General features: G+C 33.8%; 1 protein-coding gene across 2 annotated transcripts; it reads left to right on the forward strand.

Annotated features, from left to right (window-relative positions):
* Nucleotides 1-2979: 2979 nt before the first annotated feature.
* LOC145304641 (uncharacterized) lies at nucleotides 2980-25020 on the forward strand. Of its 2 annotated transcripts, XM_080146583.1 has the most exons (16): nucleotides 2980-3131; nucleotides 3618-3745; nucleotides 4300-4416; nucleotides 4655-4704; nucleotides 5162-5204; nucleotides 5662-6043; nucleotides 6116-6661; nucleotides 7626-7640; nucleotides 7753-7850; nucleotides 9588-9707; nucleotides 10515-10613; nucleotides 10846-10928; nucleotides 11400-11445; nucleotides 11662-11739; nucleotides 12639-12787; nucleotides 24987-25020. In XM_080146583.1, the coding sequence occupies exons 1-15, from the start codon at nucleotides 3008-3010 to the stop codon at nucleotides 12780-12782; spliced, it is 2073 nt and encodes a 690-aa protein (XP_080002709.1). In that variant the 5' UTR covers nucleotides 2980-3007; the 3' UTR covers nucleotides 12783-12787; nucleotides 24987-25020. The 2 variants fall into 2 exon arrangements, with proteins under 2 accessions (XP_080002709.1, XP_080002702.1); XM_080146576.1 differs by lacking the exon at nucleotides 24987-25020 and having other exon boundaries at nucleotides 12639-13626.
* Nucleotides 25021-25659: the final 639 nt, after the last annotated feature.

Here is a 25659-nt window from a genome sequence, read left to right on the forward strand (position 1 = left end):
GGGGCACAGCCGCTGCGGGGCCGGTCAGTAACGGGGCATTCTGGTTGTTGTTGGCAGCGGCTGGGGCACTGGCTACCAAGTTGACCGTCTGAGCGACAGCCTGGCCTCCCGAGGGGCCGCGGGGCTTTCCAGAGGGTGGTCCAGGCCTGCCTGGGCGGTCATTCCCACTATCGGCTGATTGCATGGACACCATTTCCTCGGCTGCTTCCCGGCCGATAGGAATGGCATCCCAGTCTACTGAAAAGTCCCGGGACTTGGCATGGGTGAGTATGGCCCTGGCCAAGGCCTTACGGTACAAGGTTGGATGGTACAGGAACACTTGTGACATCGCATTCATGGCGGCCCGTACACCTCCTTGTGCGGCTGCCAGGGAAATGATGGTTAAATCCCCCAGCAGTTTGAGAATCAACAACAGTAAACACAGTATGGCTGCGCCATCTCCCCACTCGTGAATAGCTTGTCTGAACCCAGCCCAGACATCCAGGGCGGCTTCTCCTTCCTCCGCCAGTCGGTCGATATTGTAGGACACGATCCCATGGTCTCCGGTGGCCGAACAGCTACCTTGCTGAACGCATGAGCCATAAGACAGGCCGGTCAGCATGGCGGCTTTATACGCTGGGAACGCTAGCAGCTGCTGCCAGTCGTTCAGCTCAGCCTGCGAATACAAGCCTCCCGAACTAAAGTCATCCAAAGGTTCTGTCAGCAGCTGCTTGGGCGTATCCAGCGGGGGTGGCCTCTTCTTAGGTGCGGGGGTTAGCTCTATCCAGCCTTCCTCCGCATGCACAGTTAGGGGGTAGGTGGAGGAGCAGGGAATCTTGGTGGCGTGGCCGCTATACAACTTTGTCACGGCGTCTACGAATCCTGTGGGTTCCACTGGTACTTTGTCCCAACATTCATTGCTCTCACGGACAACATATTTGTTGCGTTGGTAGGTAAGCTGGAGCAGTACATCTCCCCTCAGCACAGAGAACGTGCTCCCCTGGACACGCACCGGGTGGGCCGGGTCTAGTTGCTGGAGCTTCCAGCAATTGGCCGCTACTTCTTCTGCCGCGGTGCTTCTCATTCGAGTCTCCAGGGTAAATCCAATGTAACCTGCAGGGGGACATCCACATCCCTGGCCGATACTCTGGGCAGCGCTGCCGCGGCCGGGTCAGCTGCCACGAACAATGCTGGGTGGTTGGTGGCATGGGCCTCAAAGTCGCAGTTCACTATTGAGGTGGGGGTGGTCATGTTGATGAAGAACTGGGCTTGATGGTCAACCAGGAACGCATCCATCACTAGGCTAGGCTGGAGGCTGCGGATCAGCCTCAAGGGGCAATCTCTCCCCAGGTGGTCCCACACGTAGGTGGCCTCCCCAGTAATGCAAGACAGCTCAGAATGGGGACATTCTAGGGTCAAGTGGTCAGATTGGGACTCCACCCGTCCATTCTCCACTACATAGGTCTCTTCCTTGACCAGCAGCCGTCGTTCCTGGAGCACTAATTCATTGCGGTACAGCTGGCCCTCGAAATGGACGTCCTCCCCTTCACAACCCACCCCCTCGGGGCTGTTGACCAAGGCGCCCACCATATCGAGGGTGAAGAACAGGGGATGGTTCAGCTGGAACGTCAGTGGCTGGGTCTTGCCTGGCAGCGTGTAGACTCGGTTCCTGGCCAGGTCTCGGCACGTTTCTGGATCAATCTTGGTTGGCCTCATGAGGGTGGGGACCGAGGTCACCTTGAGGTGACCCCATACCCCACACCTAAATGTCCACTGGGACACGGTGAGCTGACAGCTATATCCTGTTGTTTCCCTAATCTTGACTTGCTGCAGGACATGTACCTCATGGCCCAAGGGCACCTCCTGGTGTAGCGGTTCCGTGCTACACATCTTCTCCTTGTTGTAGGCTGTGACATGGGTGGGGTTGGCGCAGTCCCACCCCACCAGGAGGTAGCTAGTTGTAGGCCACACGGCTGCGAGCAGTAGTCCCCACAGAACCATCCACCAGTGTGAGAAGCTACCAGACAGCCATCGACCTCGCACACGCGGCTGGGGATCTTCGGCTCGGACCACGGCTGCTTCTTGGGGCTGGACACGGCTGGGTTGCTCCTGGCTAGATACAAATTTCCATTGAGCGTTATCTTTGGGTGCCCGGGGCATCCCGATACCCTCCCCAATGACAGACTGACAGGCGACTGGCGCCTGCCTGGGTGTCGGCTCCCCTAGCCCCAAGGGGTCCCTTCCCTTGTCCATGGCATGCCCAGTGGCATGGGGCTGAAGTGCGTGTGGCACAGGCTCGCCCTGGATTACGTCCCTCCCCTGCCCTAGGAACTCAGGTGCATGTGGCACAGGCAAGTCCTTATATCCCCAAATTTCAATCTCCCCAGCCTCTGGTGCGGGAGGCACAGGCAAGGCTGGAGGGTTACAATACTTTGGATACAATACATTTGTCAAATTTAACTTATCCTGGCTCGACTGGAAATGATGGGCAGCTGGTTTCCCTCGGCTGGCAGTGGGCGCTGGGTGGTGTATGGCTGGGCTCTCCCTACGGGCTGGTGGCGCTGGCTGACTGGGGGTGACGGGTGTCACCCCTTCCTCTGGGGCTGCTGGCTCGTTCCAGGATCCAGGTATCTCGGTGGCGGCGCCACATAGGAATCAATATTCCAAAAATTAGATGTACATATTAGATGTATATTGTATAAATATTCAATAAAAAAAATTTCTCAAAAATTAAAAATCATTTTGTTTAAAGTGGACGTACGGACAGAATTAAGTTTTAAAATGTAAGTTTTCCCGTATTAATGACCCTGTATTCAAGCAATTTTGCTGCAATTTCTAGATATTATTAAAATGTTAATGAACTTTTACTAAAATTTTATGTTTTTATGTTATTTTTATTTTATGTTTATTAGGGTAGTTTTATATGCTTAAATTGTTTTAGCAATGGCCTGTCAGAGTAAAACCTGCCGACAATTGTACTAAACACTTTTTCCATGGAATTTTAAGTTATTTTTTTTTCAGAGAAGCAATGGGGAATACCCAATCCCACACGAAACCTGAAAATGGATATTTTTTCCAGCCTAAACCCAGGGAAATGTCGATAACTGATAGAGTCAATGAATTCATAGCTTTTCTTGCTAAAAACAAAACAGGTTCTTCTCTTTTATCTCTTACGTCTCTCGGAGCACTTGATGGTTAGTGGGTGGGGGAGGAGGCTTCAACTTTCATTTACATTAACAAGAAAAAAAGCCAAAAATGTTCTTTAAAAATGGTATTTTGGGAGCTAAAACAAAAGTGGAATATAATTGACAAATGGAAAAAGTGAGTTATAGAGCAGAAGTTCAGCTGTCAAACTAAAAAAGAGAGAATATGTAAAAACTCAAAGAAAATCCTGAAGAAACCTCAAAAAAATAAGATTTACATCTTTTGAAGCAAGACCAACAGACAGATGGACATATCAATGTATAGACTAGATACGCATTATCATAGAAATTTTCACTTTAAATTACATCTGCCTATTTTTATTAGTAGCTAAGAAAATCACATTTCCCCCCATAAAGTCACAGACTGATGGACACACAAAGTGAATTATAGAGTATCTTTGCTAAAAATACTAAAAAACTAAATTATTATTTCAGGAATAAACAGTGGTTTGCAAATGGCTGATTTTCTTATTAGATCCTTTGGGAATTCAAATCCTTATACAAAGACTCTTTCTTCATTGATAAAGTGTCTCTCTGGCTTGTTGCTTAAACTTAATGTAGAGGTGAGTTTAATATTATAAAAATTCTATTTACAAAAAAATATAAAATACACTTGTAGTCTGTTGGTATCTTTAGCCACTGCACACTTGGTCTGAAAAAGCAGTTTTGGGTCAACAATTAGTTTTCAGCCGTTTTTTGGCTGCTGAGCTCTTAAAATATTTGTTACCCTAGCATTGTATATTAATTAGTATATATATATTTACTTAATTGTTATGATTTCTCCTTATAAGTTGATCTCTAATAAAATTTATATATATTAAAATTTGTTTTATATTTGTTTAATTTTCTGTGTTTATGCAATATATTGAAATCCTTTTATAACCAATTATTATACATGATTTTGTTCCTTTATTGATCTCTATTTACTACCTAATGTATGCTTTTTTTATGACATATTTTCCACTATTATTCAGTTAAAAAGTTTACTTAATGCTAATATACCCAATTCCTTAGATAAATAATGTATATTTCTTTTCATATCAATCTGTAGGTTATGACTATATAATCCTAGATTTAATGATTATGATATATGTATAAAAGAAGAATTTTTTCTCAGAAAGTTGAAGGAAAATCATCAGAAGACCAAACAAAAGATAGAAATTTGATGAAAACCATAAGAGCTGAAATCATGCTGGATTTAAACAAATTGAAAGAAAATTTACCATTATTTCAGGTTTATTTTAAAACTAAAATATTGAAAATATTAAGCTCTAGAAAAGGACATTAAATCATTTATCCTCTTTCTACCTGGACTTGGATCAGTAAGTTTCCATAGAATACTGCATTTAGGTTCTTTAACAAGATTTACTGTAACATTAGGATTGTCTCAAATTTACATTATTAAAACTATTTTATTACAGGACAAAAGTTGTCTATTCTTTAATTACTGTTGACTAAAGAACTTATTTTAGGCTGAGTGTGATGAAATGCATGAGATGTTAAGTCAACTTTACTTCATGCCAGGGACTAATACTTAAATATTGAAGCTATATCAGATTTTTATACTGAAGCAGAGTAGTAGGTGTTAAGTCAGTGAAAAGGAGAGATTAATTTAATTGCAGCTCTTTAACATTATAAAAGCATTTATTTGTTTTTGTTTTCTAAAAGAGGCTGATATTTTCTCTCTTATATTCAAGATACACTTACAGTAAGTTGTAAATTCCACAACTAATGTTGTACACAAAGACGAAGAAAGTCCCTCAATGTCATTATGTCAAAAATGAATGTCAAAAATGAGGGATGAGGAGAGGAGGAGTGGGAAAGAAAACCCCTAAAAAAGAGATGGATAATCCCTCGTTTTTATGACGTAAAATGCTGATTTTTTGAGGGACTTTCTTCGTCTTTGTTGTACATCAACCTTCAACATTATAAAAAGATAAATGTAATACTTATAATCAATTCATTTAAGTATTGATCTAAGGCTGGAAGAGAATTCAAGGCCAATATATTGCAATGCTAAAGGTAGGACAAATTTAATCTCACATATTTTCTATCTGCTATGCCAATGATTGAATGCAAAAGACCTTGCAAAATGAAAAAAGTTTTCAAGTTAAGCATAAAGTATATGTAAATTTACAATCAAAATCAAAACCTAGATAAATTTTCATATCATTTTTACTTAAATGTTATCATACAAGTAATTACATGGTTTTTATCAAGCTAGAATTGTAAACAATGTTGCTTTGAAAGGGAGATGTTGTAGAAAAGAATATTTATACATAATTCTGAATTCTATATGGAAAAATCTGAGGAAACATGTCAATATTACAATACAATATCTATTATCTATTATCAAATTGGAAAATTGTTTTAAAATAAATGATCAGACCCCAAAAGTGATTGTGTAATATGTTTTGTAATTTCAATAGGTAATGAAAGTTTGATACAATTTTTGAAAGTTTTTATATTTGTCATTTAGGCTTCACCTTCAAATCTTGAGCAATGGGCTAAAGAATTCTTTTACAACAAGAACAGCTTTGGAGAGATTTTGGGAGACTTCAACAAAGACAACACAGAGGCCTTTTTAGAATCTGTGTACAGAAACAAGTGTCACAAATCAATTCAGCCTTTAGTTAAATCACTGCATTATGTTATCTACATGAGAGTTCTTTACCTCCACATTTTAGTGTGCTTTTATGATAACCTTCCAATGGGCAATACTACCCCTCACAAGACATCTGCCCAATTAGCAATTGAAGAGGTAGAACACTACTGTGAAAATATCAAGAAGATTTATGATATTGCAGTCAATGTCTGTCCATTTCTTCCTGCTGCTGAGAAATCTTTAACACGTGACATAGGTAATGTATCATTTTCAAATAAGCTAGTAAATATTCATTGATATTTTAAGTCATTTATAAAATATTGTTTAGTGTACATACCAAATATAATTGAAAATTCAACCAACTATCTTGGAGAATATACAATAGAACAACTTGAAGGCAAACAAGATTTGACAGAATCAAAGAAATTTAAAGTCTATGGAAAATCAATAATAAATTCAGAGCCCAGGTTTGTAAAGATTGTAGATACAACCACAGGATTAAACAAGACATGCTTGATGGGAAACAATCTTACTAATGAGGGTCCAGAACTTTATCAATCTCAAAAGGCTGATTTAGTAATCTACCAATCTTCTGGTACTAGACAAGGTACAAAAGTGGAGTATTTGATAAGAATAGATAACATTTTGTACCATGCAAATATTGACAGTTATGGAACACATGATAGATTATGTGTTTATCAAAGATTTGATCAAATAAACAAAAAATGGGAATACCAATATAATTCCTCACTGAATGACAGATACAAAATTACAAGAGATGTATTTGTACCCAAAGACTCAACCAAATCACAGTATTGTGAGAGTCACAATGAAGATCATGTGGATTCTAATCAATTTACTGAAGAAAACCCGAAGGAATGCTTGCTTTTAAGATACTAATGAAACTATTATACCCGAACTAATGGTTCAATATAAATTTCATTACAATACAAATAATTAAATATCATAAGTAAATGTGTGTGAGTATAATTATATACAGTGTGTTTTTTTTTATGAGAACTTTTTTGAAAGCATTTTTACCCCACTTATAGTTATCAGAATTTAATGATTAATGGGTTATTTTCTTTGTTTTTTTAGGCAATTAATAGAACAACAAAAAAATATTTCAGTTTTTATTTAAAAAGTACAGTAAAATCTAAATTTCAAAACTTAGGTTCAACATATAAAAATGGTTTTAGCGCATTTTTCTTTAAAAAAATGGATTTTCTGTAGTCGACTTTGGGGGGCCAGTACTCCCTCCCTGGTTGAGATAAAACCTTCAAACTTTGATATGTTCTAGTACATGTCCCTAAGAATATCTGTATACATTTTTAGCTCTATATCTTAACTTTGAAGTGTTAAGCAGCCATTCTTGCAAAAGGTTGATTATTTGAGCAAAAGATAAATGCGCTAAAAACATTTTTAGATGTTGACACCTAAGTTTTGAATTTTAGATTTTACTGTACTTTTTAAATAAAAACTGAAATATTTTTTTGTTGTTCTATTAATTGCCTTAAAAAACGAAGAAAATAAGCCATTAATCATTAAATTCTGATAACTATAAGTGGGGTAAAATTTATTTATTGTGTATGTTGTAAGACTATGGGCGCTCTTGGTAATGGGGAAAAAACAAGAAAGCAATAGGTGAAAATAGTTTGCTTTGGATTGTGTTTTGCTTTTCTGTGAATTTCCTTTCTGTTCACCAAGGTTTCAGGCTTTTTTATTTGGAGTGTAAACCCAAGAAAGGGGTAAAGTGACCCTGCTAAGACCCCCTTTTCTTATGAGATAGAACCACTAGCACTATTTAAAAGTAATTGCAAGCATACCAATAATCATTTAGGAAATGTTTTCACAGGAATGAAGTATAATAATCATTTTGATTTCTCAATAATATTTTTCTAACATTTTGTAAATAAAAAAATCTAATTTTTTTTTTGAAAAATGATTTATTGATTGAAACCATATAGAACTTGAACATTCCATGTAAGCTTGTTGGTCGAATAATGGGTTCTGGTGGAGACATTATCAACAACATTCAAAAGGAAAGTGGAGCTTCCATCAAGGTCAGTGAATGTTTCCTATGTCCTATTCTGAGGGTGAGGGGTCCTTAGAATCTTTTTTTCAAGGGTAATAGGGGCTTTTTGAACCCCTCTTGCTATCTTGGAAACCAAAAACTATAAAAGCAAAAGTGATTGAAATTAAAAGAACAAGGATGACAACATCCATAAAAGCGAAGCTCTAAAATGGTAGAAAAACGTACATTAACACTTGTTGAGTGTCAGAACTGAATAAACTAAATATTAATTCATATGTCTATACAAAATTATAAGTAAATTCGTTGCAAAACTGATTAAACAAATGTTACTGTTTAAGGACATACTGACGTTTTTAGGACTTCATTATAGAGATGCTTTGCTTATAACACTATACCTTGTTGTAATGGGAATCAGTGTTAAAAAATCTGTCCAATCAGATAATTTTATCACATGAAAATTTGATGTTAAAAAAGTTAAAAAGCAACATGTTTAAAATGGACGTACGGACTTTCAGGTAACGATTATAGAGTTGCTTTGCTTTCTAACTCGTACCTAACTCCTATAGGGATCAACATGCAAATCTATAGGACAATTCTAACATGCCTAAATTAACGAAAATAGCTATCTATCTAGCTATATAACGGACGTACTGACCCTAATTATAGAAAAGCTTCGCTTTTAAAAATATGAAGATTGCAATTAAATATCATGTTATGGAACTGTTAAAATATCAATTTATGGCAATACAAATTTCTTACTTGAAAAAGTACAAAAGGTGCCTATTATGATAATGCTTCCTTGAATTTTTTCCATTAACCAGCTATTTAGTAGTTATGTTAATGCATATTTTTTTATTGCAATATAAAAAAAAATACTTGTTTGTTGCTACAAATAGCAGTTAATCAGCTTGCAACTAAATCGCAGTTTTTGAAAATGCCCTCACTCCCTGGATAACTATCATATATATAAAATATGTATATAAATAGTTATACTTCATAAAACAAGCTCTTATTAAATTTAAGAAGATATATAAAATTCAGGTTTTTGTGAATTCTATAAAACAATTTGTTGGAACATAACTTTTCTAATCATCAATATTTGAAATTTTGAAATAAAAGATAATTTTTGTGGTTTATATTTAAATAATAATAACATTACTTTCATTCTGCCTTTTCTATAAGGAATTATTTCATTGTATGATTTTATCAATATCTTGCATGGGTTGTTTGAAATAGAACATAAGTCATTTTTTTATATAAACTCGTGCAACAAAATATTTGGATGGACATCTAAATATATAAACATGATAACACAATTTAAGTTCAATTTCCTTTCTATAGTGGTGTATAATTTAAATCACAGCACAATCCCAGGCTCAGTGCAGTGCTTTTTTGATTTAACCAATCAAGTTTACATCTTTATGATAAATACAAGCAGTTTCGCCCTTAGCTTCTAGGGACTTAGCCCCAAGAGGGCAGTCCCACTCCTTTATAGAATTTAAAGAACTTTTTGTGAACCCATCTGATTACAATTAAAATGAAAAAAAATTTAAAACACATTGTTTTACATGAAAAATTAGGGGGAAGTTTTTCTTATTTTGGGGGTTAGGGGTGTCCCATCCCTAAAGAAAATATTTGAAATTACAACAATATTCTCTAAATAGTAATACAAGGCTTGGCTGTTACCAAGATCTTAAGCTTTAGAGAGACAGACGGACAGCTATTATTCTACGCTGTATTATAGATAAATAAGTTTTGTTTTTAGGTGCAAAAAAGAGGAGAGGACCTATACGAAAATGTTATGGTCAAGGGTGAAAAAGATGCTGTAGAAAAAGCTGTCAATCTAATTGTTGACAAAATTGAAAATCAAAAAGTTAAAACTCAGGTTTAGGTTATTTATATTACTTAGCGTGCTGAACTACCTAATCTATGATAAATTTTAAGAGAAATTTTACAAATTTTTATTTCATTGTTATGTCTTTGTATAATTAAAAACACAGTGCAAAATCTTAAATTTTCATAATGATAAGAAGAAAATGAATTTAAATTTTTTTCTTTGTCAATTTTATTATTTGAAAATGTTTTTCTTGTTGAACCAAAAAGAAAATTTCTAGATAACCTATTCTTTAAATTATTTTCTAACTTATGACTGTTTTTGTTTTAATATTTTGTGACACTGTAGGAGGATAAGAAATATCTGTTGTCATAACCTCACCCCTCCCCAAACTTCCTGTAAATGTTAAAATGTCAAAATTTTATTGGAGAGAATTAATCCTGGTTATTGTATTGTTCCTCAAAGATTTTATTTAAAATCTGACATAGTAATTCTAATTTCACAGTTAAACATATTTAAGTTAGAGGATATATAATAACAGAAATTACTTTGTAACCTGGTTGACAACATCCATAAAAGTGAAGACTTCAAATCAGAAGGAAGGACAAACTTACAATAACGCTTTTAGAGTGTTAAAACTTGATAAGTAAAATATTAATTTGTAAGTCTTAACAAAATTTGTAGCAAAATTGCGTAAATAGAGGACTTGATTGAAAAAGATAGGACTATACTAACATGTCTTAATTAACGAAAACAGCTAACCCTTAAGGACGGACGGACCGACCCTTTAACAATATAAAAAAGTGTTATCACTTTTTAGCAGTCTTAGTAATATCACAATTTACACTTTTTTTGTAGATGATAATTTGGATACCAAAAGAAAAAGTTGGAAAGTTGATGGGTAAGCAAGGAGAAGCTATAAAGATTATTTGTGAAGAAAGTAAAGCTTGTATTCAGGTAACATGGTCAGATTAATTCTCCTTTTCACTAATTGGTAAAATCATATTAGGTGGTTAAGATTCAGTAAAGTTATGTCATCAAAGGCTTTAAAACATTGAAGGCTAAAATTAGACATGTAATGTTTTAATTTAGACACAATATGAATATGTTAAGAATTGGCGATTTCTCGCTAAATTAGACATTTTGAATCATTTGAAACAAACTTAGCTTTTTATTTTTGTATTACTAGGTCGAGGAAAGAAAATTGCTTGATGAAGGAAATGAAAGATACATCAAAATTACTGGAAACCCGCTAGCGGTTTCAACAGCCAGGTATTTTAAATCCACGAGAAGAAATAGATCCTACTGCTGCTGTGCCAGATTTGTGTCAACGTCAAAGCATTTAAATTTTTGAAGGGGGGGGGGGGTAAAAATATTGATGTTGGAGGTTATTTGAAATGGATCAAATGGCACTCCTTTTTTGTGGGTGTCAGATGTGGGGGGGAAGGGGGGCAAGCGGAAGAACACAGTAATAGTGTCTGACTGATTATGACGTAACAAAAAAAATTAGCCAATGAGAGGCCACTATAAATTTTACCATTGGTCAATAACGGCCTCTCATTGGCTAATTTTTTTTGTTACGTCATAATCAGTCAGACACTATTACTGTGTTCCAAGCGGAAAAGAGGTAATGCCCCATCCAATTTTGGAGAATGAAGGTAATACTCTTATTTTTATGTAAAAAGCATCTTTATGTAACAATTTTATGTAAATTTAAATTAAATACTCATTGTTGTTTGATAGGCAAAGGATTGAAGATAGAATTGGGTTTGGCTGTGTAAGAAATCAGGTAATATATAGTTGTAATATGGCTTCGAATCCGTTTCATTTCAACTGGATTAAAACCGGTTCTGAACCGTCATGTTTCGTATCATATTATAGATAATTTTCTCACAAAATGATATTCATTTTCTTGGGCCAGGGTATGACCCCTAGGAACCAACAAAACTTATTTTAATTCAGAGGTCAGCAGCACTTTCCATTATATTTAATATATATTATTTAGAAACTGCACCCTCCCCCCGCACAAAAAGAATTTGGTGAGGAGTGGGTAGCCTTCTACAAAGAGATAGGATTGGAAGAGGCAGGATGATAATATAAAAGTCATTTAATTAATATAGAAAGACTAGATCAGCAAGCATTTAATTGGACCAATAGGAAAAGAGTGTACGAATATTTCGACTACAATAGTGGTTTGAAAGTTTACATTGTTTGGCAATAAAGGCAGTTGTAACCTACAACTGAATTAGCGCAAAAAAGTTATTTGTAAAGGTTTTCTTATTTTGGGGAAAATCGATTCTTTGTAATAAATGATGACCTTTTAATGTTCCCCCAAAGTATTAACTATTATTCAATTTTTAATTGATTACGCCCTAATCGGATCGCTCATATATTAATGGGATTTAATCAGTTGTGTCTATTAAATCAATAAAATCTACGTGTACTTGAAATTCCTTTTTAAGTTTGACGGATTATCGTATCTGATTGACCATCTAAGGTAATAAATCTAATAGCCATTTTAACTATTAAGCTTATTTAGTAATCCAATCATATTCTATAAGGTTAGTTAAATATCAATAAAACATGAGCACAGTAATAGTGTCTGACTGATTATGACGTAACAAAAAAAAATAGCCAATGAGAGGCCACTATAAATTTTACCATTGGTCAATAACGGCCTCTCATTGGCTAATTTTTTTTTGTTACGTCATAATCAGTCAGACACTATTACTGTGTTCATAAAACATCTTTAAACATAAAAAAATATTTTCATAATATTAACAGGGCTTGGCAGCCGCGACTAAGCATCAAAATTCCTGTTATAATGCTTACATTTAAAAAAAACGAAATAGCCATGTTTAGGTCAGGTACAGACTTCTAGCTGATATTATAATTGTAAAAGATTATAATTTCCTTTAGGCGTACAGACGGCTGCGGCAGTCGAGCTTTGATTATTAAAGACTTTATATTATTAATCTGTAGGAGTCAGTATTGATGTCATATCAGGTAAAACTGGTAGAGACATACAGAAAAGAACTCAATATGATAGAAGAAGCTGATGATATTGAAAAGGACATTATTAAGGCCATGAAATCATTTAATATTTTGTCTATTAATAAGAATTAAAAAATGTGATGAAGTATGAAAGTTTCCTTCCAAAAATGTTTTAAAAGCGAAGCTTCTCTCAAATTAGGGTAGGGACGTCAGCTTGTACGAATTGATAGCTATGATTTAGGCATGTTAGAAATAGAGTTATCCTATTGGTTTCAATTTTTGTATGATGAATTATAAACAGTCGAATACAAATTAGAAAGCATAGCAACTATATAATAGATGAAAAATTCATATGTCCGTTTTTAACATTAATTTTTGTACTTTATTTGGTTGTCCTATTACAATATTTTTTTAAGTAATGATTCCTGGAACAATTTGGTACCATGTAATAATCAAAGCATCTCTAAATAGAAAATCACCAGATTTTCATGTTCTCAATTAAAGAGAAGCTTACAGCGGGCTATAATAACGATTCCCCCTTCGACCCTCTTTATATCATCCCCTCCCCTGCTACTGGATAAACTAACTGACCAATAAACAAGTTCCCTATTAGCAAGCTAAATTGACGACAACTTTACCCTGTCACAATTTCTGTATTCTACATCCATTAAGTTATTGCGACATTATATTATTTAAATGACATGTTTAAATATTTCTTCAGATTTTTAAATAAAATTCTATATCTTTTATATTGAATGTGTAGTATCTCTCGCTTGTTAATGTTCGTTTGTCCGTCCGGCTGTCCGGTTGAGTTTTGCTGTTTTGAATGTTGTCATTCTGATTTTTTTGTTGGTGCTTTTATGATTTGTAATCTAATATTAATTCTAATAATAATGTCTATATTATGAATTCTAATTGATTGTAAATTTGTATTTTGTGTATTTACTTTTAAAAATAAAAAAATGTTGTATATCAATTGGTCCCATACTCATAATCCTAATATATAAAGCAGTAAGGTTTTTTGTTGTAGCTTATAATTTTGCTACTTTTAACCGATTGTGTTCTCCACTTTAGGGAAGGTCAAAACAAGTTCTGGGATGGTTTTACACTTCTTTTTTTTAGATTTTAGTATTTGGATGGTTTTAGGCTATTTTCTTTACTATACCCTTTTGTTTCAAAGCCCCTTATTCTGGGGATGCAGCCGCTTGTTTCTTTAAGAAAGCAGCTTCGAAATAAAAAAATAATATGTAATATAAGTGAAATACAAAATAACTTTTACACTTTTCACCGAAGTTTAAAGCGTTAAAGTATGAAAAAGTTGAAGTTTTATCAAAATCTTAATTTTTGAGGATAAAAGAACCAACTACCCAAGGAAGGGAGGGTACATTAGGCTGTTAATTACAATCCCATGACCTAGGTGCAGCTTCCCTAAAGTGGAGATTATAGTGGTCAGAGAGATCTAAACGTTCAACTAACAGACCTAATATTAATAAGGCGGGGAGGGGTGACCAACTGGCAAAATAACGTAATTTACCATAAAGTTTTGTTCTAGTGTAAATGTTTGGTTTTCTAAAAGTTTCCATTTACTTTCTAAGTGTGTAAATATTAGGGTGGGCGAAGGTAATTTGAATCCGATTAATATCCACTGAAAATAAATACTGAAAATTAATGCATAACATCGTATTACAGACATTTTTCTATGAATAATAAGATAAAAATCATAAAATTTATTCCATTTTTTAAGACAAGGCCTTAGCCCCTTAAAGCTGGAATTAATCTCATGATTTTTTATTTTAATATCCGTGGAAATACGATTCGGTAATTAACTATTATCTGCAACACTTTCTTCCTACTAATATTTTTACCCGCTAGTTGTAGCTATTGTCCTGTCCTGTCCCTGTGTCAATGTATAATACTTGTAAGGGAGGGGACATTGGGCTTTTTCTAACACTGCACTGGTCCCCAAAGTTGTACAATAATGTTTTCATATTTGTTGGCTCAACAACTTTTGGGACTTTTATTAACTAACTATAAAAATTCAACGAATAATAAAACGGGAATAAAAACGGGAATTGTGGTACCAGTGTAATTTACAATAATGTTCATCAATGTCAGTTTTAAAAAAATACTAAAACCAGCAGACACAAAGCCCTGTATTGATTACAAGAGAATTTTTGAAAGTTTTGCTTGATTTCCTTAAATATTAATGTGTTAATATCAAGGGGTGCTGGCACTTCTACACCTACCAATTTTGCTATATTTTGGCGATTTTTTTACCTACTGCCACAATTACACCTTTACCGCTGTCATGAACACTTTTTTGTTTTGTTATTTTTACACACATGAAATTCAATGAGGCTGTCAAATTTACAGTTTTTATGATAAAAAATGTATACAATTAGGAATATTTGTGGGTATATTGTTTTTGTTATTCTTTATTTAAAGATAAATATGAGGATAAGATATTAACAATATGTTTAATCAATCAGAACAGATATCAATAAACAGGGTGGGGTATAAAAAATCAATCAGTTTTCCAGTAGGGCTTCCAAACCGATTGAAATCCGCTGGATTAGAACCGGTTCTCAGCCATACTGAAAAATCATGAATATCATCGTATTACAATCTATTATCCATGCACGGGCTAACATATCTGGGTAATATCCCCTTAGAAATATTTTTTTCAATTTTGAAATTTTATATAAAATTAGAATGGTGGAGTCGACTTAACCCCCCCCCCCCAAAAAAAAAAATGCCCACCCCTACAAAATTTCAAAAAAAATTTCTTTTAAATCTAAAATACGAAAAATTAGTTTGGTCAAACCTCTTGGGCCACAGCCCCTAGAGGCTAGGTGCGAAGCTGCCAGTTATATATATACCTGTATGGAATTTAAAAAGACCTCTGGGTGTTTACTAAATTTTTACATTTTTCAACCTACGTTACCGGATTGCTCCTAAACTGTGTTCCTGTTGGTCTAATTAAGGGATTGATGATCCAGACTTTATTTCTATTGGTTCTTTTCTGCGAAGCTTTTGTTAAATATTCAATTTAGTCGGATGTTCTTGACTTTCATTATTTTATTTGATGGTTTTATTATCATAAAGAATGTTAATTTTTTATTATAAGGAAATTAAGTTTTCATACTATATTAAAAATCAATTTGGTTCATTAGTTAGCGAGATTCTTCGGTACATACAGACAGACACACCATAGACGTTCAAGCTTTTTGTTATCGGGGGGTAATTCGTTTTTTTTTTGGGGGGGGGGGGGTAAAATGGCGCGCGAAACGCGCCGCAAATTTTTTTTACCCCCCCTGAAATCTGTTGGCAGGGGTAAATTTAGTTTACCCCCCCCAAAATTTACCCCATGGGTAAATTTTTTTGGGAGGGTAATTTAAATTTATTAAATATTTAGTATTAAAAAAATACCCCCTCCTAAATGGTTGGGGGTGCCTACGGCACCCCCAGGGTAGGGGTAAATTTTAAATGGAGAGGGGGGTAAAATGAAAAAATTTTTGAGGGTGACTACGGCACCCCCAAAATCGTTTGGGGGGGGGGGGGGTAATCGCCCCATTACCCCCTCCCCCTAAGACGTCTATGAGACACACACAGATCCTGTTACTTTTATTAAAGGATAAAAGCAGGGAACACATTCCTTGTTGAACGACCTGTAGAATTGTATCGCTGTTAAAAATAAACCAAAAATAATTTTCTTTGCCAAATATTTCAAGTCACAAATACAATTATCAATCTTTATTTTTGGAGAGAAGATAAATTTATCTTGAGATGATTTGTCCCCGCCACCTAGAATTATCCTTGAATATTTAGTTTCAATGTTGCAGATATATAAATTAACTAAAAAACAACAACAAAGTAACTTGGTAAAATTAAGAATCATAACATCCATAGTTAGCGAACAAAACTAGTTAATGCTCAATAATTGACAAGACAATTTTAGACATCTTGAATATCAGCTGAGAAACTGAATTCCAAACTGTAACTCAATGAATGTTTAAGTATAGATGTCTACCTGGCCCAAGTGGTGGGGACTTTTTTCGTCTGCCAGCAAATTATTTTTCTGTTCTTTTGTAGTGAATTGGCCGTGTTATATTTCCGACGTTATTGGCTAATATACAAACCCAATTGATAGTTTGCATATATAGGGTTTCCACCCGTGAGTAAAAATACATTTAGCTTTCGGGGAAATCACTCTTCCTCAAAAAAAAAACTGAATTAATAACATAGACATAGTAGCTTACTGTTCAATGGATAGCCGCTAGTAACTATATAAAATGATGGAATATAAAATTAAATAAATTCCAGCCGCTTCTTCTTCAGACTACCCAAATGCTTACAGATTGCCTGATGAGTACATTGAGTGGAAGATTAGCTATGCAAATGAAATTGAAAATTTATCTTACTCTTGGGATATAGAAAATTTGATACCTTATTTTACTTTCACTTTATTTTTAATAAAATATGTATGAGTCTATCTATCTATCTATCTATCTATCTATCTATCTATCTATCTATCTATCTATCTATCTATCTATCTATCTATCTATCTATCTATCTATCTATCTATCTATCTATCTATCTATCTATCTATCTATCTATCTATCTATCTATCTATCTATCTATCTATCTATCTATCTATCTATCTATCTATCTATCTATCTATCTATCTATCTATCTATCTATCTATCTATCTATCTATCTATCTATCTATCTATCTATCTATCTATCTATCTATCTATCTATCTATCTATCTATCTATCTATCTATCTATCTATCTATCTATCTATCTATCTATCTATCTATCTATCTATCTATCTATCTATCTATCTATCTATCTATCTATCTATCTATCTATCTATCTATCTATCTATCTATCTATCTATCTATCTATCTATCTATCTATCTATCTATCTATCTATCTATCTATCTATCTATCTATCTATCTATCTATCTATCTATCTATCTATCTATCTATCTATCTATCTATCTATCTATCTATCTATCTATCTATCTATCTATCTATCTATCTATCTATCTATCTATTTATCTATCTATCTATCTATCTATCTATCTATCTATCTATCTATAAGATTGATTAAGTATATGTATATTGGTATATTGTATAATATAATTATGTGAATGATTCTCTGTGTGTAACCTACTAACAGAGAGATAACTTTCAAGAATAAGGGATATGTCATAAATGTACGTTATTAACTATTCATAAAAGTATCTTCATTACGTTGCTTAGTTTCTATTAAGATTATAAGAAAAGCAAGGACGTCTTTGGTAGGTTATGAATGGTGGTAATAACTATCCCCCCCCTCCCAACTAAAAAAATATGTCAGATTTTTACTGCCACTAAAACAAATTTATCTTTAAGTTGAGGATCAACGCATGAAGAAAACAATCTTAAATTAAGCCCTTAGTTTTTTAAAGATGGCTTTTATGCACTTCTTACACTATGATTTGTTATTTGCAAAATAATTATTTATATTGTCTCTAATCCCTGATTATATCTATAACCCTAATGATAATCAAGAAAGGGGAGAAAATAAAAGATTAAAAGAAAGAATAATGTTTACATTTTGTGTTTTATTGACCTCAACAAAGCTTTGGTTTCAGAGAATAAGAATTTAAACCGGATAATTAATATCAAAATTTTTATTTATCACAACGTATTATCACAACTTTTCGTGGATATTAAAATGAAAAATAATTTAATTAACACAAGTTTGGTTAGCCCAAAGGTTACAAAGGCCAGGACCAACAAAACTAGCATCAGTATTATGATTTTTATCTTAATATTCGTGGAAAATTATCTGTAATACGATGCTATACATGATTTTTCAGTATGGTTAAGAACCGGTTCTAGTTTAGCAGGTTTTATTTAGTTTCGAAGTCATACCGAAAAAGAATATTAGTTAACCACACATTTATAAAAATAATATCTTTTAAGTTTGTTTGAATTAAAATAGCTGAAACTGTTTTATGGAATTTGTTTTCCCTGTTATTTTCTAAAATTAGTAGTAGAAGATAATATGAAAATAAGATATTATAGTAAAAGCATATGTATTGGTATAACATTATCTTGATTGATTTTTTTCCGGCTACTTTACAATAAACAATTATTCTTCTTATCATAGTTGGGACCAAGCAACCAATTATTATTCTTATCATAGTTGGGACCAAGCAACCAATTATTCTTCTTATCATAGGTGGGACCAAGCAACCGATTATTCTTCTTATCAAGTTGGGTCAAGCAACCAATTATTCTTCTTATCATAGTTGAAACCAAGCAACCAATTATTCTTCTTATCATAGTTTGGACCAAGCAACCAATTATTCTTCTTATCATAGTTTGGACCAAGCAACCAATTATTCTTCTTATCATAGCTACCAAGCAACCAATTATTCTTCTTATCATAGGTGGGACCAAGCAACCAATTATTCTTCTTATCAAGTTGGGTCAAGCAACCAATTATTCTTCTTATCATAGTTTGGACCAAGCAACCAATTATTCTTCTTATCATAGTTTGGACCAAGCAACCAATTATTCTTCTTATCATAGCTACCAAGCAACCAATTATTCTTCTTATCATAGGTGGGACCAAGCAACCAATTATTCTTCTTATCAAGTTGGGTCAAGCAACCAATTATTCTTCTTATCATAGTTGAAACCAAGCAACCAATTATTCTTCTTATCATAGTTTGGACCAAGCAACCAATTATTCTTCTTATCATAGTTGGGACCAAGCAACCAATTATTCTTCTTATCATAGTTGGGACCAAGCAACCAATTATTCTTACTATCATATTGGGACCAAGAAGCCAAGGCTTTTAAAGTAGAAACACAAGCTAAATTATTATTATTATTATTATTATTATTTTATTTATACTTTTTATATAAGAACTATTTAAAGCTTCATCCCTGCATCTAGGGGTTCTAAGGAGAGAAAACGGTAAAAATAGCCTTAAACTATCTGTTCAGTAGTTATCAAGATCTTAACTAACCGACCTTACTACTTTATATAGAATGTGAGTAAAATATATTCATTATTATTTATGATATTGTTAGATAGATAAATATTGTGTATACACATTATTCTACTAATGATTTTACTAATCTATATCCCCCCCCCCCAAAAAAAAAAATCCCCTAACTTTTGGTTCCCACAGCTCAGATGTCGCGCGTCTTGTTAAAAGCAATGACTTTTACTTTCTTATCTTTTATAAAATATTTTCTCGTATTCATTCGAATCCGGTGGATAGGAACCGGTTCTCATCCATACGAAAAAACTATGTCTAGCATCGTATTATAAACGGCTTTCTACTAATATAAAAATGTACAATCATAAGATTTAAACCAGTTTTTTTTAGCCTGTGCCATCGGCACCCCGGGGATAAAAAACTGGTTTTAATTTTATAATTGTACATTCTATATCCGCGGAAAGCCGTTTATAATACGATGAAAGAAATAACTATTAAAAACAGCATTTTAAACAGGAAAAAGATATCCATTGATGGCGAAGCTTAAACAAAAACACATTCCATAATTTAAGTAGTAGGAATTCTGCAATTTTGTTTGTATATACTGTATTTTCAGTAAGATCTTATAAATGGTTATAAATATAATTGTCTGTTTATTCATCCATTAGGAGGGGAAGGGATGGGGTAAAGGGTGTGGATGGATCGTAATATTAGCTAGCTGTGTCTACTGCTTAATCAGAGTACATGAAAATTTGTGCAACATACAAGTAATAATAAAATGGTTAGTATACACATATAAAAGCAAATTAAAACTTGTTTCTACGTTATTAACTTATACTAAAAAATCGTTTATTACTCCTAAGGATCTACACAAAGCTGCCCAGAAAATTATGAATCCACTACCTATACATTTTTGATATAACAAGTAACATTAGATAACTATATACCTTAACTATTTTAATTTAAAGTGCAAATGTTAAAATAAACATCTTTTTAGCATATTTGTTATGTTTAAATGGCAAAGTTTTTAGTGTTCATACAATTGTATTTTTTTGCAAGATTATTATAAAAACTAAATGTAATTTCCAAGTCTTCCAAATAATAAGGAATATTTCAGAATGTTTTTATACCAATTATAATAACTATATAATCATTTATAAAAAAAATGGTTCTCTATCCATGCCCCTTACAAAATCCTCTGCACGCCACTGTATTAGATTGAACAATGTGAGCATAAATGGTTCATTCTTCAGATTTCACAAATTCTGCAGTTTTAAAGAAACTATATGTAGGTATTAAGTTTAAAATGTAAATGTTAAGTAAATATGAGAAAACTAATTCTTCTTGTCTAAATATTACAATTTCTTTAACATACATACGTTGTAGGGTTAGGGTGTGAAAATTATATTATAGTTTTGTTAGGCTTTCGGTCCCTCTCGTTGCTAACAAAATTGGTTTAAATCTTATAATATTATCTCTCTTACTTTTCTTTGTTATGCCAACTGAACATCTGTTCAGTAACTCACTTTGTCAGCTTGTCCATTACATGATTTCTTGTGCTTAGCTACTTTTGGATGGTGCCATCCTTGTTATCTGTATATCAACCCTAATCGGAAAATTGAACTTTACTTAATCCGCAGATAGACGGAAAAATATTATGAAAAACATAACAGTAAAGAATTTTTAACATAATGTTCCACTTTTAAATTGGGGAAAAATTTTCTTCTTCTTATTTTTACTATGCGTTAATCGATATTTTACCTACTTGGATGTTGCACAAAATTTTCATATCTATAATACAAAGTAGCTTGATGTCTGTCCGTCTGTCCGTCCGTCTGTCTGTCTGTCCCTTAAGATCTCGGTAACCACTGAACCGATTGGATTCTACTCTTCAGGGAATATACCTACTGGTCCTGTGGTGGTTTTAGGCTATTTTCTTGGGGGGTGGGACACCCCCAACCCCCCAAAATAAAAGAAATCACCCCCCCATTTTTTTTTTTTTTTTTTTTTTGTAGAAGAATTCTTTTGTAGAAATTTTCTTTTGTAGAAGAATTCTTTTGTAGATTTCTTTTGTAGAAAATTTCTTTTGTAGAAGATTTCTTTAGTTCTTCTTATCTTTTTTTTTTTTTTTTTGTTGTCTTCTCTTGGGGCAAAGCCCCTAGAGGCTAGGGGCGAAGCCGCTAGTCTATAATACAAAGTAGAACGATGTCTGTCCGTCTGTCTGTCCGTCTGAAGCTGAAGATCTCAGTAACCGCTGAACCGATTGGGCTCTACTCTTCAGGGAATATACCTACTGGACTGGTCCTGTGATGGTTTTAAGCTATTTTCTTGGGGGGGGGGGGGTGGGACACCCCCAACCCCCCAAAAAACTAAACAAACTCCCCTCTAAAAAAATGTAATTACATTTTTTGTAAAATCTCAGTAACCGCTGAACCGATTGGGCTCTACTCTTCAGGGAATATACCTACTGGTCCTCTGGTGGTTTTAAGCTATTTTCTTGGGGGGTGAGACACCCCAACCCCCCAAAAAATAAAAAAATCCACCCTTCCAAAATTTTTTATTTTTCTTTTATTTTCGTAAACAAAAACCAGTAATTGGGGTGGGGGAACCCCACTGCTCCATGGGGCGAAGCCCCCATGAATCCCCTCCCCCCCCAAAAAAAAAATTTATTTTACAAATTTTAATTTTTATGTATGCGAACAACCTGGGTTTAATTTTTACGAATTAAAATTTTTGTGCATACAGTGCACAACCTGGGTTTAATTTTACCACAGAGTAATTAAACAAAGAATAACTTTTTTGAATATTTCTATTTAGGAGGGTTGACTTCCTATTACTTCATAGGGCAAAGCCCCTAGAGGCTAGGGGCGAAGCCGCTAGTATACTCTGATAAAGTAATGCTGGTAGATAGCTTAAACAACGATACACCCCATCTACCCCAGTTACCCATACCTCTCCTCCTACTGGATGAACGAACCGACTAATAAATGAAGTCCATATAACCAAAAAAATTACCCTTTCAATATATCCACATATTTTATATCCATTTATGCGTTAATAAACTTTCTTCATAAGAATTATTCCTGCATTTGCTCAAAATAAGGTTAAAGTGTGTTAAAAGATTTAAAATCTTGTTAAAACATAGACATATATAGATAGATAGATAAATAAATATTTGGATGCAACGATAAAAAGATATTCAGATAGATAAAGACTGAACAAATATAAATAAAACTATATAATAGAAACGGCCATATATAGATAGATGGATAAAGAAACCCTTTTTTATATAAATAATAAAAAAGGATAAACTATTCTATTTCCTATCTTGTTTAGAAAAGAATATAGGGATTGGTAGTTGGCCTTTCTCAACTATTTCTTATTACTGGGAACAAGTCTTTAAAAAGTTAGATAGTTTTAAATGTTCTTATATCACTAAAAAACATTTTAGACTGAAAGGATCAAACCTAATACCTCCTGTATTAACTATTCCTATACCCCTGATATATACTCCAGACTGTAAGGATCAAACCTAATACCTCCTGTATTAACTATTCCTATATCCCAGATATATACTCCAGACTGTAAGGATCAAACCTAACAGCTCCTTTATTAACTATTCCCATATCCCAGATATGGACTCCAGACTGTAAGGATCAAACCTAATAGCTCCTTTATTAACTATTCCCATATCCCAGATATATACTCCAGACTGTAAGGATCAAACCTAATAGCTCCTGTATTAACTATTCCTATATCCCTGATATGGACTCCAGACTGTAAGGCTCAAACCTAATAGCTCCTGTATTAACTATTCCTATATCCCAGATATGGACTCCAGACTGTAAGGATCAAACCTAATACCTTCTGTATTAACTATTCCTATATCCCTGATATATACTCCAGACTGAAAGGATCAAAACTAATACCTCCTTATTAACTATTCCTATATCCCAGATATATACTCCAGCCTGTAAGGATCAAACCTAATACCTTCTGTATTAACTATTCCTATATCCCTGATAAGGACTCCAGACTGTAAGGATCAAACCTAATAGCTCCTGTATTAACTATTCCTATATCTCAGATATAGACTACAGACTGTAAGGATCAAACCTAATACCTTCTGTATTAACTATTCCTATATTCCTGATATATACTCCAGACTGAAAGGATCAAAACTAATAGCTTCTGTATTAACTATTCCTATATCCTAGATATATACTCCAGACTGTAAGGATCAAACCTAATACCTTCTGTATTAACTATTCCTATATCCCTGATATAGACTCCAGACTGTAAGGATCAAACCTAATAGCTCCTGTATTAACTATTCCTATATCCCAGATATAAACTACAGACTGTAAGGATCAAACCTAATACCTCCTTATTAACTATTCCTATATCCCAGATATATACTCCAGACTGTAAGGATCAAACCTAATACCTCCTGTATTAACTATTCCTATATCCCAGATATGGACTCCAGACTGTAAGGATCAAACCTAATACCTCCTGTATTAACTATTCCTATATCCCAGATATGGACTCCAGACTGTAAGGATCAAACCTAATACCTCCTGTATTAACTATTCCTATATCCCAGATATGGACTCCAGACTGTAAGGATCAAACCTAATACCCCTAGGATTAACTCTTATTATAGAATGGCAAACCAAGAAAATTATTTTCTTGCCAATTTTCACTTAGCTACTAACTTTTGGATTACATAGACTCTATTTTATTTTTTCTAGTAGCGAAGCTACTCAATACTTTACTTTGTCTGTCTGTTCATAAGTCTGAACGTCTGTAATTTGGTGAAGATAACCCTTTCCAAAGTGCATTCAATGTACAACTTATTTGGTCTGTCAGTCCGTCTGCAAGGCTTCAAAAGACAGTTTTATATTGATTTGAATAGGTTTCGTGATTTGCTGATCTATTTTTCAACCTCTCTATAATTTACCTTGTAATTTTGTTCCTTCATGTTTTTTTTATCCGAAACTCTTGGATGTTGTCATCCTTGTATATTCTATAACGCTGTAAATATAGCTTTGATACATAAAGGATATATAAATGGATATTAATAAGGGTGTACGTGAATATATTTATAGAGGAAAGTTTGTCGTTTATTTCGCTACTTATATGAAGTCATTGGACAGTTCGATCATCCAGTCGGAGGGGAGGGGATAAGGTAAAGAAGGTGGATGGGGGTATCATAATTTTAGCCAGGCATCACTTTATCAGAGTATATGCAAATCTGGAGCAACATCCAAGTATTCTTGCATACATATTTACATCATGGTTATCTCATATCTAGAAGAAAACAAGGATGACAACATCCATAAGTAGCGAAGCACAAAAATTATGTATAAGAATTTAAAGATTAGTTGTCAAAAACATGTATATTAGGGAAAAATCACGAAACCTTTTCAACATTTGTTTTTAATTTTTTAATACTTATATGTATATCAGTACTATGACTAACAGACTGATGGTCAAAGTAAATTACATACTGGATGCTCAAAACAACGGGAAATTAAATTTTGATATTTTTAACTAAAAAAATTTTGAAATTGGACAATAAACACTAAAGATAATAGGAAAAATGAAAAACATATAAAAATAGCCAAAAACCTGCAAAAAGGCAGTCTGACCCCATTGATGTTTTCTTGAAAAGACAGGAAATTTAATTTTGATATCTATAACCGAAATTTTTTTGGAAATCTGACTATAAACACCAAGGGTATGGATAAAAATGTGAAAAATACAAAAATAGCCTAAAACCTGCTTAAAGGCAGTGTGACCATAATAGTTGTTTTCTTGAAATGACAGGAAATTTTATTTTGATATCTAAAACTGAAAATTTTTTGGAAATTTGACCATAAACACCAAAGATATGGAGAAAAATGTGAAAAATACAAAAATAGCCTAAAACCTGCAAAAAAGCGGTCCGACCGCCATTGATGTTTTATAGTTAATTGGGCTCCTTAACAATGGGAAT

This window comes from Acartia tonsa, chromosome 2, assembly GCF_053477335.1.
Source record: "Acartia tonsa isolate MP-2025a chromosome 2, ASM5347733v1, whole genome shotgun sequence".
In the NCBI taxonomy this organism is placed as follows: Eukaryota; Metazoa; Arthropoda; class Copepoda; order Calanoida; family Acartiidae; genus Acartia; species Acartia tonsa.

Bases quoted from the DNA above. Each gene is read 5' to 3' on its own strand.
- LOC145304641 (XM_080146583.1), top strand. From the start codon at position 3,008: ATGGGGAATACCCAATCCCACACGAAACCTGAAAATGGATATTTTTTC. The intron at 4,417-4,654 runs GTTTATTTTAAA...AACTTATTTTAG, and splicing joins AAAATTTACCATTATTTCAG to GCTGAGTGTGATGAAATGCA. The intron at 6,044-6,115 runs GTAATGTATCAT...AATATTGTTTAG, and splicing joins ATCTTTAACACGTGACATAG to TGTACATACCAAATATAATT.